This window comes from Malurus melanocephalus, unplaced genomic scaffold (genome assembly GCF_030028575.1).
Source record: "Malurus melanocephalus ecotype Western Australia unplaced genomic scaffold, MMel_1.1 scaffold_301, whole genome shotgun sequence".
In the NCBI taxonomy this organism is placed as follows: Eukaryota; Metazoa; Chordata; class Aves; order Passeriformes; family Maluridae; genus Malurus; species Malurus melanocephalus.
Window position 1 is genome coordinate 233663 of NW_026623533.1, and position 14707 is coordinate 248369.

Sequence of the window (14707 nt, forward strand, 5' to 3'; positions counted from 1 at the left end):
GCTCCACTTTGATGGAACATGGTACAAAGCTCCTTGCTTATTTTTGTCTTTAAAATGTGAAAAATAGTCTACATATTTTTGTATCAACAGGTATTTGCAATCTCTGAGCATTACTTTAATGAATTTAAATAATCTAATATAAGAAATTCTTTTTCTTCAATAGCTTTCACATTGTCTGATGAATAATGAAAATTTGCTTACCAGAACTATTTATGACAGCAGAGCTGTAGTGAAAAATCTGACCCCTGGGACAGAATATATTTTTCGGTTAAGGACAATTAAAGGCTTGGATTTGTCTGTGGCTGTGGAAAAAAAGGTCATTACAAGTAAGGAAATATTTTATAAACTGTCTTTTAAGAAAAACAGTAGGGGTTCAGAGACATTTAAATAATTGCTTGTGGATAACTCAAAAAGGTTGCAGAATTCAAAACAAAACTTTCGCTTCAGGAGGAAAGTTGTACTTCCTCTTGTGATAATTATTTAAGTAGGAGCCTTGTACATAACTCATTGGATTGAAGCTGAGGAGTCTAGACATGGTTGAAGAAAGCCCTTTGAAAAAATCTTCCAGCTCTCACAAAGTAAGATCTWGCAAGAATACCTTCCTGCACTTTCATAATTACCTTGCATTTTTTTTTTACAATTGTTTCTGTATCTTTTAAGTTCTTGCAAGCCTGTGTCTCAGATTGGAATGTTGCTCCTGTTCAAGGCCACAGAATGCTTTAGATATTAAGAGGAATTGTACTTCAGAGAGTTTAACAAAGTCCAGAAATGGTATTTTGCACTCATTTTCTGTCTCTGAGCAAGCATGTATATTCCAATGTTCCTATGATACAATATTAAAAAAGAGGGAAATTTATTTGGGGCATAAATTTGAAGAAGAAGATTTATATTGAATTCTGGACTGCTGAAGCAGAATAAAGAGCAGTTAATTGTAACCAGAAAATAAATCAGAAAATAAAGCCCAGGTTTATATACATGCAAGTCATAGACCTCCTCTTTTTTGATGGATATTCTTTGGCTTGTTTGGACTACAACTCCTTAACTCAGTTAATAGTCAAGGAAGCTGTGCACTTAGTTATTCACTGATGAGTGAATCTCCAAGAAAAAAAAAACAAAAAACAAACCAAACATAAAAAGTCCTGCAGACTCTGGTTAATGAAACAGGCATCAGAATATTCATTATCATGTTCCTGAACATGCTTTTTATCCTCAAGCAAATATTTTCAAGAGAATTGTGGATGAGTCCAGAGTATGCCTAGATTATGGAAAGTTTACTTTATAATTTTAATGGTAAACCCTCAGGATTTTTTTCATGCTGAGTAATAGGCATATGTTCATTGGTATTTTTCATAGAGCTTCAATCAATCAATCAATTCAATCAATTGTGTGGGAGATTCACTTTTTAGGAGAAATAGAAACATTTTTCTTTCCTAAGCAGCTGTGTTGCACAGATTAATGGAGGGGCTATTTTCTCTATCTGATTTCAGGAATCTTAATGTAATCAAAAAGATTGTGCAAAAATCACTGAGAYGATGTTATTTACTGTGTCCCTAAGTGAGCAGATGAACAGTTTTCTAAAATTATATGGCATATAATGTATTTTACAAAACTTTAAACTGAATAAAATCTCTACTTCTGGTTACAAAGTGTTCCATTCTCATCTGTTCACCAGTGAGCAATGTTACTTTTCTTAGAGAAGATTTCATAAAATTTGAATTTTCTTCCATCTATGGCATAGTGCACACAAGATGTGCATTCCTAGGTTTTATTTATCTTGTGCAACATAATAGCACTGTTTACTATATATCCATACAAACAATTCTAAAATTTGTATCAGTATTTCATGATGCTTTGAAGTCTTAAAACATTCATGTAAGTAAACACCACTTATTTTTAAAAGCTGTTATTTTCTGACATGGTAAGTACTAGGGATTAATTATTTTGTTTATTAATCTGAATAATTTTTACCATAGAGCCTGCTGGGATATGCGGTCTGACATTAAAAATGGTAAATACTTCCTCTGCAACTGTAATGTGGAATCCAACCACGACTAACTTCACTTCTTATAAAGCATCTTTATCAAACAACATGTTTACAAAAAAGCTAAGAATTCCACGAACACTGACTGACTTTAGTGTTACAGACCTGACTGCTGGGGGCATTTATAATTTCACACTGAAAAGACTAAAAGGAAATATTGAAGGAGCTTCTGCTTTCCTTGAATTTGTAGCAGGTCTGTATGGTTTCTTGCTTCCTCTCCTTGCCAGTGAATGGTTGCTGTCATTAACAGTGCATGTTTAGCTTTGTACATCTCACTTTGTAGAATAACACTGAAATTTCAAGAGATCTTACAAGTAATAGTGTGCTGCTATGGTGTGTGTATATTACTTATACCCTATTCAACCAGCATGTAGTGGTTCACTATCAGAAACCTAATGTCTTCAGCTGTGGTGCGTTTCTTTTGACCATTTTTAGTATTTCAGGTCTTATCCTGCAAAGAGTTTCACACAAGATGAATTTTACCTTACCTCATTTCAGTAGGTTTTTTGCAGTGAGTGAAGTCAAACAAGTTTAGAAATGTTTGTACATTTAAGGCTTTAGATTGTAAACTACACTCAGAGATTAATTTTGGATCTGTATAAAAAGACCTCTACAAACATAAAATCCAGCTTTAAAGGAAGTTGAGATCCATGGCAATAATAGTACTGATGAGAGCGGTAGGACTTAAAATTTACAAGAGCATATTAAAAGGAAGAACCTACACTCTCAATTAAATGTACACACCTCTACATATATTATTCTTTTTTTTTTTTTTTTTTTGTTCCTTTTTTTTGGTTCCTTTAGTGTTAAAATAAAAACACTAGTTAAAATTAGACATATGTGAAAAATACAGATGGAATGCAAAATCTAAAGTTAATACTATTTCAGATTATTTAATGGCAGAATTGGAGCAATGTTTTGGAAACAATTCTACAGTTTTGAATAGTTTGTATAAAGAGTTCATGAAAGATATATAATCTTAGCAAATTTACAGCAAATAAGAAAGGAGTGGAAATCTTTCAGAGTGGAAGTCATATGTTATTTAGACTGCAAAATATGATACTYGTGTATAAATAGAACAAGAGGATTTAGTCTGAATTCTGAAGAACCATGTTAGAAAGGAAGACCAAGGACTGAGTGTATGGTTGAATTTGAAATGGGACACAGATCATCACTGGCTGGGCTTGCACTGAGAGATGAACATAGGAAGAGCTGATAGTGTACAGACCTTCCAAAGTAGAAAGGAGACAGAYGCCCATGGCTAGAGATTGCACAGGTGAAGAAATTATACAGCATTATTTGTTGATAACATTTTAATGACCTAGTGAAGAATTTAAAATCTGGATATTTATTAGGCTTAGAGTGAATAATACACATTTAAAGGTGCATTTGAAAGCAGAAGAAAATGAGATGTTGTGACATGAGCAGGTGGAAACTTGGCTTTAAAAAATGGAGTAGACCAATCAAATTTTGGGAACTAAAATGACTTGAGTTCATGGAATTACTTGGATTCCAAATACATGAAATGTATAAAAGAGTTACAAACCCTGGTGGCTAGCAGCAGAACAAACACCAGCTATACCTTTAATTTAAATTGTAACAGTAGTGAGGTCAGCAGCAGTGCTAACTTTGGACAGCAGAAACATCAGGACTGTGCAGAGATTTTGTTGTTAACTGAACACTGTGCAGAGACACTTGAGCTTGCTCTCTGTGAGCGGGGATCTCTGCCTAGCTGGGAGGGTATAACCAAGTCCCAGGGGTAGTGTAGCAACTGTAGGATCACACACTGCCATGTTCAGACTAATCCTTCATGTAGCAAGTAAACTCTTCTTGGGTGCTTTTATATTCAGTTGTAACTACTAATATATTTTAAAAGAGGTCATCAAAGTTAATGTGTTTTATTCCACAATTCATTTCAGAACCTGCAAAGCCGGAAAGACTTAAATTCTTCAATGTTTCATCATATTATTTTTCACTGTATTGGAGACTACCGTATGGACTTGTAGACAGATTTCACCTGGATCTTATTCCTGATCATGCTTCTGTTGTTATCCTAGATCTTGGAGCTGGGGAGTATCAAGTATGTGCTTTTATTACAAGACTTGCAGGGCCAGCTTTTCCTTATGCACTCTGCTGATGAGGAATTCAAGCTTTCTTCCTTAGCTCTTTAATGCATGCACGAATATGAAAGTATTAATGAAAAATCGGTGGGATGGGAACAAATTTCGGCATCCACAGTTTGGTACCTAACAACAGGTAGTGAATTTACTGKTTTTTTTTTAAAGTCTACTAGAAGGATGCAGACAGTCATCCAAAGGTTCATGAATAGTTTAGCAAGGGTAGAGCTATTGAGTAGTACAGACTCATTAATTGTGTACTTGCCAGGAAGATCTCTGCTTAAATCTTTAATGCAGGCAACATTTCACTGCTAAGCCATTAAAAAGGTATAGGAGCACTTTTTGATTCTGCTGTCTGGAACATATAATATTAAGAGAAATAATGGTTGTTCTGGATGTTCTGCTTTTCTTTTTCATTGGAACTGCACAGATACAGGTATTTTTATATAATTTCTTGCTAAAAAAGTTGTTAATTATATTTATTGCAAAAGATGGGTTAGTTTAAGGGTCAAAAACTTGTTTTTCAGGTTCCTTTTTTGTTCATTCTTTCAAAAAGGAATTTTATAATGCTTCATATTTACTATGATTATGATAATACTGAGACCTCTAAAGATACATTGACAGGGGACTCTAGGATAAAATTGTTAATTTTGTTCTTTCATATTGAATGTTCTACACATCTTATGACAAGTAGCTGACAGCAAAATACTGTACTGTAGTTCACAGATGCAAACAACTATTTTTATTGCTGAAAATACATTTATATCACTAAAAACTTATTAAGAGATCACTTTCAGTAATGAATTTTGGTTAAATTGGTTAAACTTTTCTGTGGTTTTTTTGTGCTTTGTTTTGTAAGGGTTTTGATGTTTTGTTTTGGTTTTTTTGTTTGTTTGAAGTTGTTTTGAGGGGTTTTTTGTTTTTGGGGAGAGGGGGTATAATTTCTGTGATTCTTGGTAAAAGGCTTGAATAAATCTATGTCCTGTTTCAGGCTGATTTTTCCAGTACTCTTCCCGGAACAACATACAATGTTACAGTTTCTGCAATTTCTTCTTCAGTCTATAGTACACCTGTGAGTAGAACTGTGACAACAAATGTGACAAGTGAGTTAAAAATGACTCCAGAAATTTTGCTTATTTTTTAAACCATGCTTTTCTATGTTTATTATGTGTTCAGTAATATCTGAGAAATTATAATTAGTTTTGAACACTCATTAAAATCTTTCATCATCTTGAACCATTTAAAAATACACTGACTCTAAAGTGTTCTATGAGAGCATAAGAATTTATAAGCTTTTGAAAAATTTGCTATTGTGTCATGTAATAATATCCAGACCCTAATTTATATCTATAGAGGCACATAAACGAATTTTCAAAGGTATTTCCAAAAAAATGTAGCCAAAGCAGATGTGCTTTTTAAGAGAGTGCACTTTAATTGAGTGCTGGAATATGTCAAATATCAAATTGGCATTAAACTCTGTTCTTTTCAATAAAGACCTTGAGCATTACATTTTTTACATTCAGAAGAATGTTTCTGATGTTCAAAAACTAATTTAATAATTTTTGACAGGACTCTAGCCAGAAAAAAATGCTTTTTAGTCAAAAATACATCTGTTTTCAGTAGTTTTAGGAGTTTATGCTGACAGATGATTTAATTTCTCTATTGAATCTATGAATGTATCTCCACTATCATGAATCTTAATTAAAAATTGCTTTATGTATGTGCACTTGTGTGTGTGTGTGTGTATATATATAATTATTTTTATTTTTTTCAGATCCTGGGCCCCCTGTGTTCCTTGCAGGTGAACGAGTGGGTTCTGCTGGGATTCTGCTCTCATGGAATACACCACTGCATCCAAATGGAAGAATTCTCTCCTATGTGGTTAAATACAAAGAAGTCTGCCCATGGATGCAAGCTGCTTATATGCAGGTCACAACAAAGCCAGATAGTTTGGAAGTTCTTCTCACCAGTCTTCATCCTGGAACAACTTATGAAATTATGGTAAAAGCTTTACAAGTGCCTCTTAGTATTTTGAATTCTGATTTATTGTAAATTGTGTGAGTTAATGGTTGATTCCTGTAGAGTTTTCTGAGGGAACTTTTTATTTACTGTTGCCATATAACAAAATATATTAGCCAGATATTTGTTTATGGTAGTGTTTTTAAATCTACTTAAAAATATTCTAGTCAAAATTGTACTGAAATGTACCTTCTTCTACTGATATTCATATTGAAGTATGGTATTATGTGATAAAAMGTAAAAAGCAATGGGGAGAATTTTCAGAAACATCTAAATCCTTCCTGATCCTTATCGAGATTTAATCTTTCAAATGACTGGTGCACTTGGCCTATTACATGTAGGTTACTAAATCATCTCAGCCAGATGCACAAAAGGATGTCTGCTATATATGGAACTTGTTTACATTGAGGTTAGGCACTCCTGATTAATCTCTGAACTCTTCAAAAGGTGCACAGAAATTAACTGTTATTCTCTTGGCAATATTTGCCAAGCAATTCCTTGCCTGCCTTACTCTTTCATAATAACCTTGGAGAGGTTCCTGTTTCAATTCCAAGAATTAAATGAAGTTATCAGTTGATTAGCTTCATTCCATATCATGACCCTGAGATGACCTCAGTTGGTTGGAGCATGGTGCTGATAATGGCAAGGCTGTGTGTTTGATCCTTGTTTGGACCATTCACTTAAGGTCTGTGTCCCTTTCAACCGAGAATATTCTGTGATACAGCAGAAAGCTAAAAAGAAAATTGAAGTTGACCAGACTCAGAAGAACACTATAGGAATCCTTTGTAAGGTTGGGATGTGTGTGTGTGTAAGAAAGTAAAAAATACAATTATTTCTGCCATTGTGGGAAAGTTGCTCACTGTGGATCTTGTTCTGATGACCCTGCTGATAAAAGTTAATGTACCACAGTTGGGGAAATGTTTATGCCTTGGTCTCTTGCCTCCAGTCATCTATTAAAAACAAACCCCAAAACAATCCTCCACAAAAAAGTTTGATAATTGATAAAAGTGTTATACCCTGACCTSTTGCCTTTCTGCAAAAAGACATGTTTTCCTTGGGTTTCTGCTCTGAGGAAGGTTGACCTGCTCTTGCTAGCCTTCAGGAGACTGAGAAATAAAAGGCAACTTATTCTCATTTATACTCTTTTAAGTTATAGTAAGTAAAATAGGAATGCGGAATCTGTTTTAAGTGTATTGTGGTAAGAAAAAGGAGTGTTACTGACATTATTCTTGCTGTTGACTTTTACATAAAATAGGGACTGATAAAATAGGGATCGTCTCTTGATGTGTGGATATTCACATGTGGTTTCCTGTTTTTTATGCTGTTACACACTTTTTCCCTTTTACTTTTTTACTTAAAAATATACAATCCACTCTAAAGTAGATTCTATTTTTTTTTTTTTTCTGTAGGTTGCTGCTGAGAACAGTGCTGGTATTGGAGTGTTTAGTGATCCTTTCCTTTTTCAGACTGCAGAAAGTGGTAAATTTAATAAAGCTGCTAATTATTTAACTTAAAGCTGCTCTAATTTTTTCAGATAAAATATTCATGGTAAATTTTATACTTGAGCAAATTACAATGCATTTAGAACAAAGTCCTTATTCTTTTCTAATTCACTCAGTGGCAAAGGTTAATTTTGTTCTATTTGCTAGTAACAGCATTTAGGGTGCCCATCCGACTGTTTCTTGTACACAAAGCCTGTTTCTCTTGGAGTTTTCCTATGCCAGTTTCTAAAGAGGCTGCTTCCAGAAAGCAAGGTCACAGGAGAGCAGAGCTACCCATTAAGTGGGTCCATCTGCTGCTCCCTTCAGCAGTTCAAGGAGACAGACGTGGTGGTGGGATCATCTCTGCCGCTGTCTACTTAAGTCAATCCATATTTGTTTAGTGATGGGTTCTAAGAAGCTCAGCACAGAATGTACTTCATTAAATTTTTAGGTTTTTATTCTGAAGGTAAAGAAAAAAGTCTGAAATGAAAATTTGAGTTGTTGGTTTTGAAGATTATAAAAGATAGTCTGAGTTTGCATAATCTTTAGTAATTTAGTTTTTGTGATGTTGCTCATGCTCCAGGAGCAATTGTGCCTTGGCTGAAGAGCTGGTACCAGTCCAGTTGTGCTACTGTGAACCAGACTCAGTGGAATACAGAACTTGTGCTGCCAAGGCAGTGGCTGTCCATCTGTGTTCAGGCTGATTTCTGTTTGTGTGCAAACTGCAGAGTGAGATATCTCAATGGCAGAAAATCATCGCTCTGCATGAGATTTCTAAAATAATGCAATGATTTATGAACCCAGTATAAGGATGACTAGTAAACTTGCAACATGGAGCTATGTGAAATTATTATTCTTCACTATTCTTTGTGTATTATTGCTGGTAAAAAACCTTATTTCTGTGAGCTTTGTTATTTGCTCATGTTTGACAGAGGACAACACTGGCATTTGTCCATATGAGAATACAAGCTTTTTACTTTTTACAGCATTCCTGTCTACATTTTTATTAAACCTAAAATCCCTTTTTGTAAATGTAATTGGAAGGTTTCTTCAAATTCTGGGTGAGTTATGTGTCACTGATATGACATTTATACTTTTACCTTCTTGATTTATTTTTTTGTTTCAATTATTTGATGGCTAAAGAAAGCCAAACAGCTTAATCAACATAAACACATGACATTTAAAGTAAGAAAGTTGGCTAGAAGACAAAATTATTTAAATATAAAGGGTGTGGAAAAGATTTAGCAGGACTGAGAGCGCTAAATATGAGGCTTGGATGAACTGTCTGAATACACCTGTGGGAGGTCTGTAATTGTGGAATGCTGTGTTTTTAAAAACAGTGTAAAAAGCCTTTTCTCCGTAGTACTAAGGCAGCCATTGCAGGATCTGCTGCTGACTGTGCCACGTGCAGTCAGGATTGAGAGAGCACCACAGGACTCTAATTCACAGGACAGTTTAGCATGAAAAATCTGATTTAGATGCTGCATCTCATTCCTTTGTGCTGTAATTAATACTAATGCTCAAAAAAAAGGCCACAGAAACTTTCACTTTCACTGTTACAGTGTCATTTATGCAGTAATAGTGGATAATCCAATTTAATTGAGTTATTAAAGCTATCAAAAATCAATGGGCAGCTGAAAAGATGACACAGATAAAGTGAAATAAAACACACACAGTGTTGTCAGATGCTGTTAACCAGAAAAAAATAGGCAAAATTTTCTATTTCTGTAACAGTAGATGACATGCTTCTAGGAAGAATATTTGTAAGTTGACCAAACCAATTACTATCGCTATTATGAGACTGAAATAATTATATTTCTCACTTAAACTAGATTGAAAAAGAGCTGGCTGTGTATCAGCTACTTTGCATGTGTTTGTGAATGATTTTTATGTATTTGCTTCAGAATTTGGAAGTCAGAAATGATATTACAAAAAAAAAAAGGAAATTTGCTATTTTTCAGTACTGAGAAGAGAAGTTTATCTCACTGCTTTTGTTTGTTTTGTTTTCAAGCTCCAGGTAAAGTAGTGAATCTCACAGTTGAAGCCTTAAATTCTTCAGCTGTAAATCTGATCTGGTTTCTCCCTCGGCAACCAAATGGAAAGATAACTAGTTTCAAGATTAGTGTGAAACATGCAAGAAGTGGAATTGTAGTAAAGGATGTCTTGGTTAAAGTAGAGGATCTTCTGTCTGGGAGGTTGCCAGAATGTAATGTAAGTGTTATAAACATTTTAAATTAGAAATAGACTCAATCCACAGCATGTAGTTTTAAATATAAAAATATTTAAAATAAATGTGGATAAAATGTGGAGGCTTGCTCTTCAGAAAAATGCCAAAACCCTTGCAAATTAGTTCCAAGACAGGATAAAATGAATGAGGAAAAACTTTTCTCTTCATAATAGTTTAAATTGAATGCTTTTGCTTGAAAGGTTCAGTTTAATCAAAGTAAAATTGTTAAGAAAGGTTAAATTTAGCATCCTTTTAATAGAAAATCATTACATAGAAAATTTCTATTCTTTTGCTTTCTATTTTTCTTATGTTTCATGCTCTATTCAATTAGGAAAGAACAACTTATGGGTTTTTTTTGTTCAGTGCAGACATACAGTGCAGTATTGTTGATGTCTTATTATCTCTATAGTATGATAATGCTTTTTATATTTTAAAAGTATGCATTTTTCTGTGTATCACATTTCAATATTTTTAAATAGTTCTCATATCAAAATAAAAGCCAAACATGTTTAGCAGATTGATTTTCAAAATATGTTTGTAGTCTGAATTGTTGTTATCACTGGATTCAGACCTGTAACCATTGTAACCTTTTGGAATTTCTTCAAGAAAATTTTCTAGCATTTTTTTTCTCTTTTTCCTTCTTACTTTGAGCAGAGTTTTGCAATTACCCAAATGTCAAAATGTTACCAAACTTTTTGCTTTTTTATTTATTTTATTCTTTTTCCAATTTCCTATTTTTAGTATTTTAATGAAAAGTGAAGTTTTAAATGCCAAAATTTATCATAACTTTGGATTCAGATTTGATCTGGAAGATCATCTTAGACATTGTGAACTTTTCTCACACCAGGATGACTTAATTCAGCACTGAGAAGGCAGACTGCCACCTACTGAACCATAAGCATTGGTCACCAGAATGCCTAGCAGTTTTTTGGAATTGTCTCCTGACATAATGGATTAAGAAACTCCTGTCTGGTTTTATCCATGATATATGGATATATGCATGCTATAAATGTGTATGCACATACACAAATAGAATATATATGGGATCCAAAAGGACTTCACTAGGGATTTTTTTTTTTTTCAAGAGAGAGACTGAGTGCTGAAAATGGAAACTGGGAATAATTAAATGAATCCTAGAGAGATGCTGCTGTTCAGTCGGATTTGAGGTCTTTTTGGATAAGGCAGGAAACTATAATACGGTCACTAATAGGATGCATTAGCATGGTCTGCCTAAATTTGGAAATTGAGGTATAAAAAGGAGAACCAATTTAGGGTAATTTTTTTTCAAAGATGGTCTGTGTTTTTCAATCTACATATATTTCCAATTATAGGTTACAGATGCAGCTTATTATGTTTCGTATTTTACATTTGTAGGATAAGAGTGAATCATTTTTGTGGAGCACTACCACCCCTTCAACTACTTTTGGGAAATCCACAATTCTTTCACAGACTACAGTGACACCAAGTACAGAGGCACCAAGTCAGATGAGCTCTGTTTGGAGTGAACCAATCAGCTTTGTTGTATCTAACCTCAGGCCGTATACCACCTATCTTTTTGAAGTCTCTGCAGTGACCACTGAAGCAGGCTACATTGACAGTGCAATTGTCCGGATGCCAGAATCAGGTACATACAATACCTACTGCTTTCAAGTGGCAATCGAGTTCTCAGATTTATGTGAAAAACTTCAAAACATAGGTTTGATTTTCTGCTGCAAGATACTTCAGCCCAAATCTGTCTTTATGTGTATCATGCTTTTGTATTTGCATGAATTTCACCTAAAAATGCATATAACTACTAATGTATCTATTAATATAATCTGAGTGGGAGTTCAGTTTTTGTTAGGAGTCAAATGTACCAAAGTTATGCTCAGCACAGATCAAACTTTATGAAAAATCTGAGGACAACTTAAGAACTGCATAATGTAGAAGAATTAAAAATATAGATAAAGGGAAAAGCTGTCAGGCATATTATTCTGAAAATATGTGTAATGTGATCATAGCAATGCACTTAAAGCTTATTTGCCTTTGTAGAGAAATAAGCAATATAAAGGAAACCCCTGTACTTAGGTATTCAATCTGTACTTACTGGTGAAATTGTTCAGTGCTGAAGAAATGTTAAGTACTAGATGAAGYTGATTTTTGTTTGCTTGCAATGCACTGAGAAGTTAGAATTGGAAACAAAGGTTTAGAAGCAGGACTTTTATAATGGTTTAGGTAGTGGGCAGCACTGTTAATAGAGCTATACCAAAAAGGCATTCCAGAGGAATGTTTTTCTATCTTTCTGTTTGCTAGTGCATCATTCTTTTGCTTGACATGGTTTGATGTTACTTGGTTCCCTTTCAGACATACAATATAGATAGCAGTGTTCAGACGAAAAGAAATTTTATTCCCTCCTAGAAATGTTCATTTGAATTTCTTTGACAAATTTCATTAGCCTTAATTTGCTGCTCTGTCTAGAGTTAATGAAATTTTGGTCTATTTCTCTTCTAATGATTTCAGGGCTAGTTTTCAGTTTATTCTTCACCTTTGTTCTTAGGGATATTTTGTGTACTATCAGCTCTCTTGACACCTTTCCTGAGAATTACCTTAAAAAAGAAATTAAGCAATTGTAATCAGATATGCTTCTGTAACTTCCCTTCAGAATATTTAATGTTTATGTTTAAAATGAATTGTCTGATATGGGGTTCTTGGCCATCCTAATGTAAAGTATTTTACAGTCAAAGACTTTTTCCAATATTGTTTAAGTTCCAGAAGACCCACCACAGAATTTTGCCAAAAGCAACATTACAGCAAAGTCTTTCTCAGTAATGTGGGACCCACCAACCATAGTAACAGGAAAGTTTAGTTACAGAGTGGAGCTGTATGGACCTTCTGGTAAGTCAGAATGGATGTAACTATTTAAAAAATATTTTTGGGGATGATTATTTCCTTGCACTTTCATTCTTCTGTGCCTGCCAATCAGAAGTGGGTATTCAAAAGCAGTATTATGAATCCTTTTATAATATTAAATGTTTTAATGGTTTTGAGATTATTTTTAAGGGATAAGTCAGTCCATCACTAGGAAGAGTATAAAATTAAATTCACATTACATGTTTTTAAGAATGGAGAAGATAACCTTTTTCTCACTCTTTCAGGAAATGACAGGTTAGCATGGCTGAATTGCTGTGCTTATACATCAAAATTGTTCTGTATCTTACCTTTACTCTTTTCTCTTTCTGTTAAAGATTTCTGGAGAATTTTCATTCTCATGAAGTATTTATAAAATAAACTCTTTAAGTCTGTTTTAATGGTTTTGCTTTTTTTTTTTTTTTTTTTTTTTTTTTTTTTTAACTCAGACATGAACAGATAAATTATAGGAGTGTCTGTAGTTAAATAAGACATTTATGAGCTGTATACTAATGTTTTTATGTGACGACACAGGAAAAGCAATAGAATTTTTTTTTTCCTAGATCTCTTCCTCTTGAAACTCACACCTCCTTGAAGTGGCTTATTGCTTGCTTGGTTGGTTGTTTTATTCCCCATATATTCAGTATTATTCCACTGAAGTTGATTCCCGATTAGCTTTTCCCAGACAAATTTGGTTTCTCATTTTTTCATCATCCTGGGAAGTAGACGTGGACTGTTTCTATTTTTGAGCTAGAATCTCTTTGTTTTTTATTCCAGGTCATATTCTGGATAACAGTACAAAAGACCAGAAGTTTGTGTTTAGTAACCTCATGCCGTTTACAACATACGATGTGTATGTTGGTGCTGAGACGAATGCTGGGGTGGGGCCAAAGACCAACCTTACAGTTTTCACTCCTGCAGATTGTAAGTAAGCACAGACAAGTAAAATAAATAGACTGAATGTGATAGAGGGATTCAGTTTTTTTGTTCAGAGCCTTTAAGATACTTTGCAAAGGAGGAAACAGATGTAAGAGCACTATAAGAGATTAAAAAAGATTAAGAAGAAAAGAAATTAGCTGAAGATTCTTATGTAATTTATTTCTTTGTTTTTGCCAAGTTCGTACTCTTTCTGTACATTTATCTGCTATCATAAGCCTTCAGAGATTGTGGAAAAAAAACCCGAAGTTTATTTCTAAATGCGAGTAGTTATTTTTAGATACAGTAATTAAGTTGCAGGGCCCCCTCTGTCCCGTTAGATGGCAGCAAGAGGAAAAGAAAGACCTGCACAGGATTCCCAGTGGCTGATTCGTTTAGGCACCATGTTACTTATTAAACCTCTCGATTGCCTAATTCTCCCCAAATCCAATGCCCCAACCCCATCTGTGATGGAGCCACCTTTGCCAGGGACCATAGCTCTGAGGCAGACCCAACATCGAGGTCTTGTCCCAATGCAGTCAAGTGCTTGGTTCTGCCTCTGAGCCCTCAATTCTGCTGTTTCGGACAAAATCAACTTGCCAGGTCCTTGGTTGCGTAGAAATGCAGTTTTGTATTACATGTGTGTGAGATAGTGCAGAATTCTTGGTTAGCACTTGAGGATGCAAGGAGAAAAAATTGAGATTTGGTGTGTAATAAGCAGTTCCAAGATGGTTATTTCTGTGTTATGTTTATGCCACAAAACACAAATTTAGAAAATCTCCGCCTCAGTGATTGCTGGCAATGTTTGTTATGAAGGTGTAACACTGGCAGGAAAACCTATCTTTACTTATTTTATTCTTTCCTGAATGATCTGATTTTGGCAGCTCTCAGACACAATTTCCAGAGGTGGCCTGCCTGAGTATAGTCAGTCATCTTCATCTTGTGTTGAAATGTGCTGTCAAAAGGCAAAGGGAATTTTGGTGGGTTTAGTGTTCTTTTAGCATAACATAGGCAGTCTTAT

The 14707-nt window shown here is 34.3% G+C and overlaps 1 protein-coding gene across 1 annotated transcript in view; it reads left to right on the forward strand.

The window, feature by feature from the left end:
• PTPRQ (protein tyrosine phosphatase receptor type Q) overlaps window positions 1-14707 on the forward strand; it is a 119864-nt gene that overhangs the window by 18080 nt on the left and 87077 nt on the right. Inside the window, exons 16-25 of the mRNA XM_057377140.1 lie at window positions 164-326; window positions 1974-2234; window positions 3961-4121; window positions 5150-5261; window positions 5933-6159; window positions 7587-7656; window positions 9670-9869; window positions 11260-11509; window positions 12631-12759; window positions 13549-13695. Of these exons, the coding sequence (XP_057233123.1) occupies window positions 164-326; window positions 1974-2234; window positions 3961-4121; window positions 5150-5261; window positions 5933-6159; window positions 7587-7656; window positions 9670-9869; window positions 11260-11509; window positions 12631-12759; window positions 13549-13695 (1720 nt within the window). The remainder of the gene's footprint in view (window positions 1-163; window positions 327-1973; window positions 2235-3960; window positions 4122-5149; window positions 5262-5932; window positions 6160-7586; window positions 7657-9669; window positions 9870-11259; window positions 11510-12630; window positions 12760-13548; window positions 13696-14707) is intronic.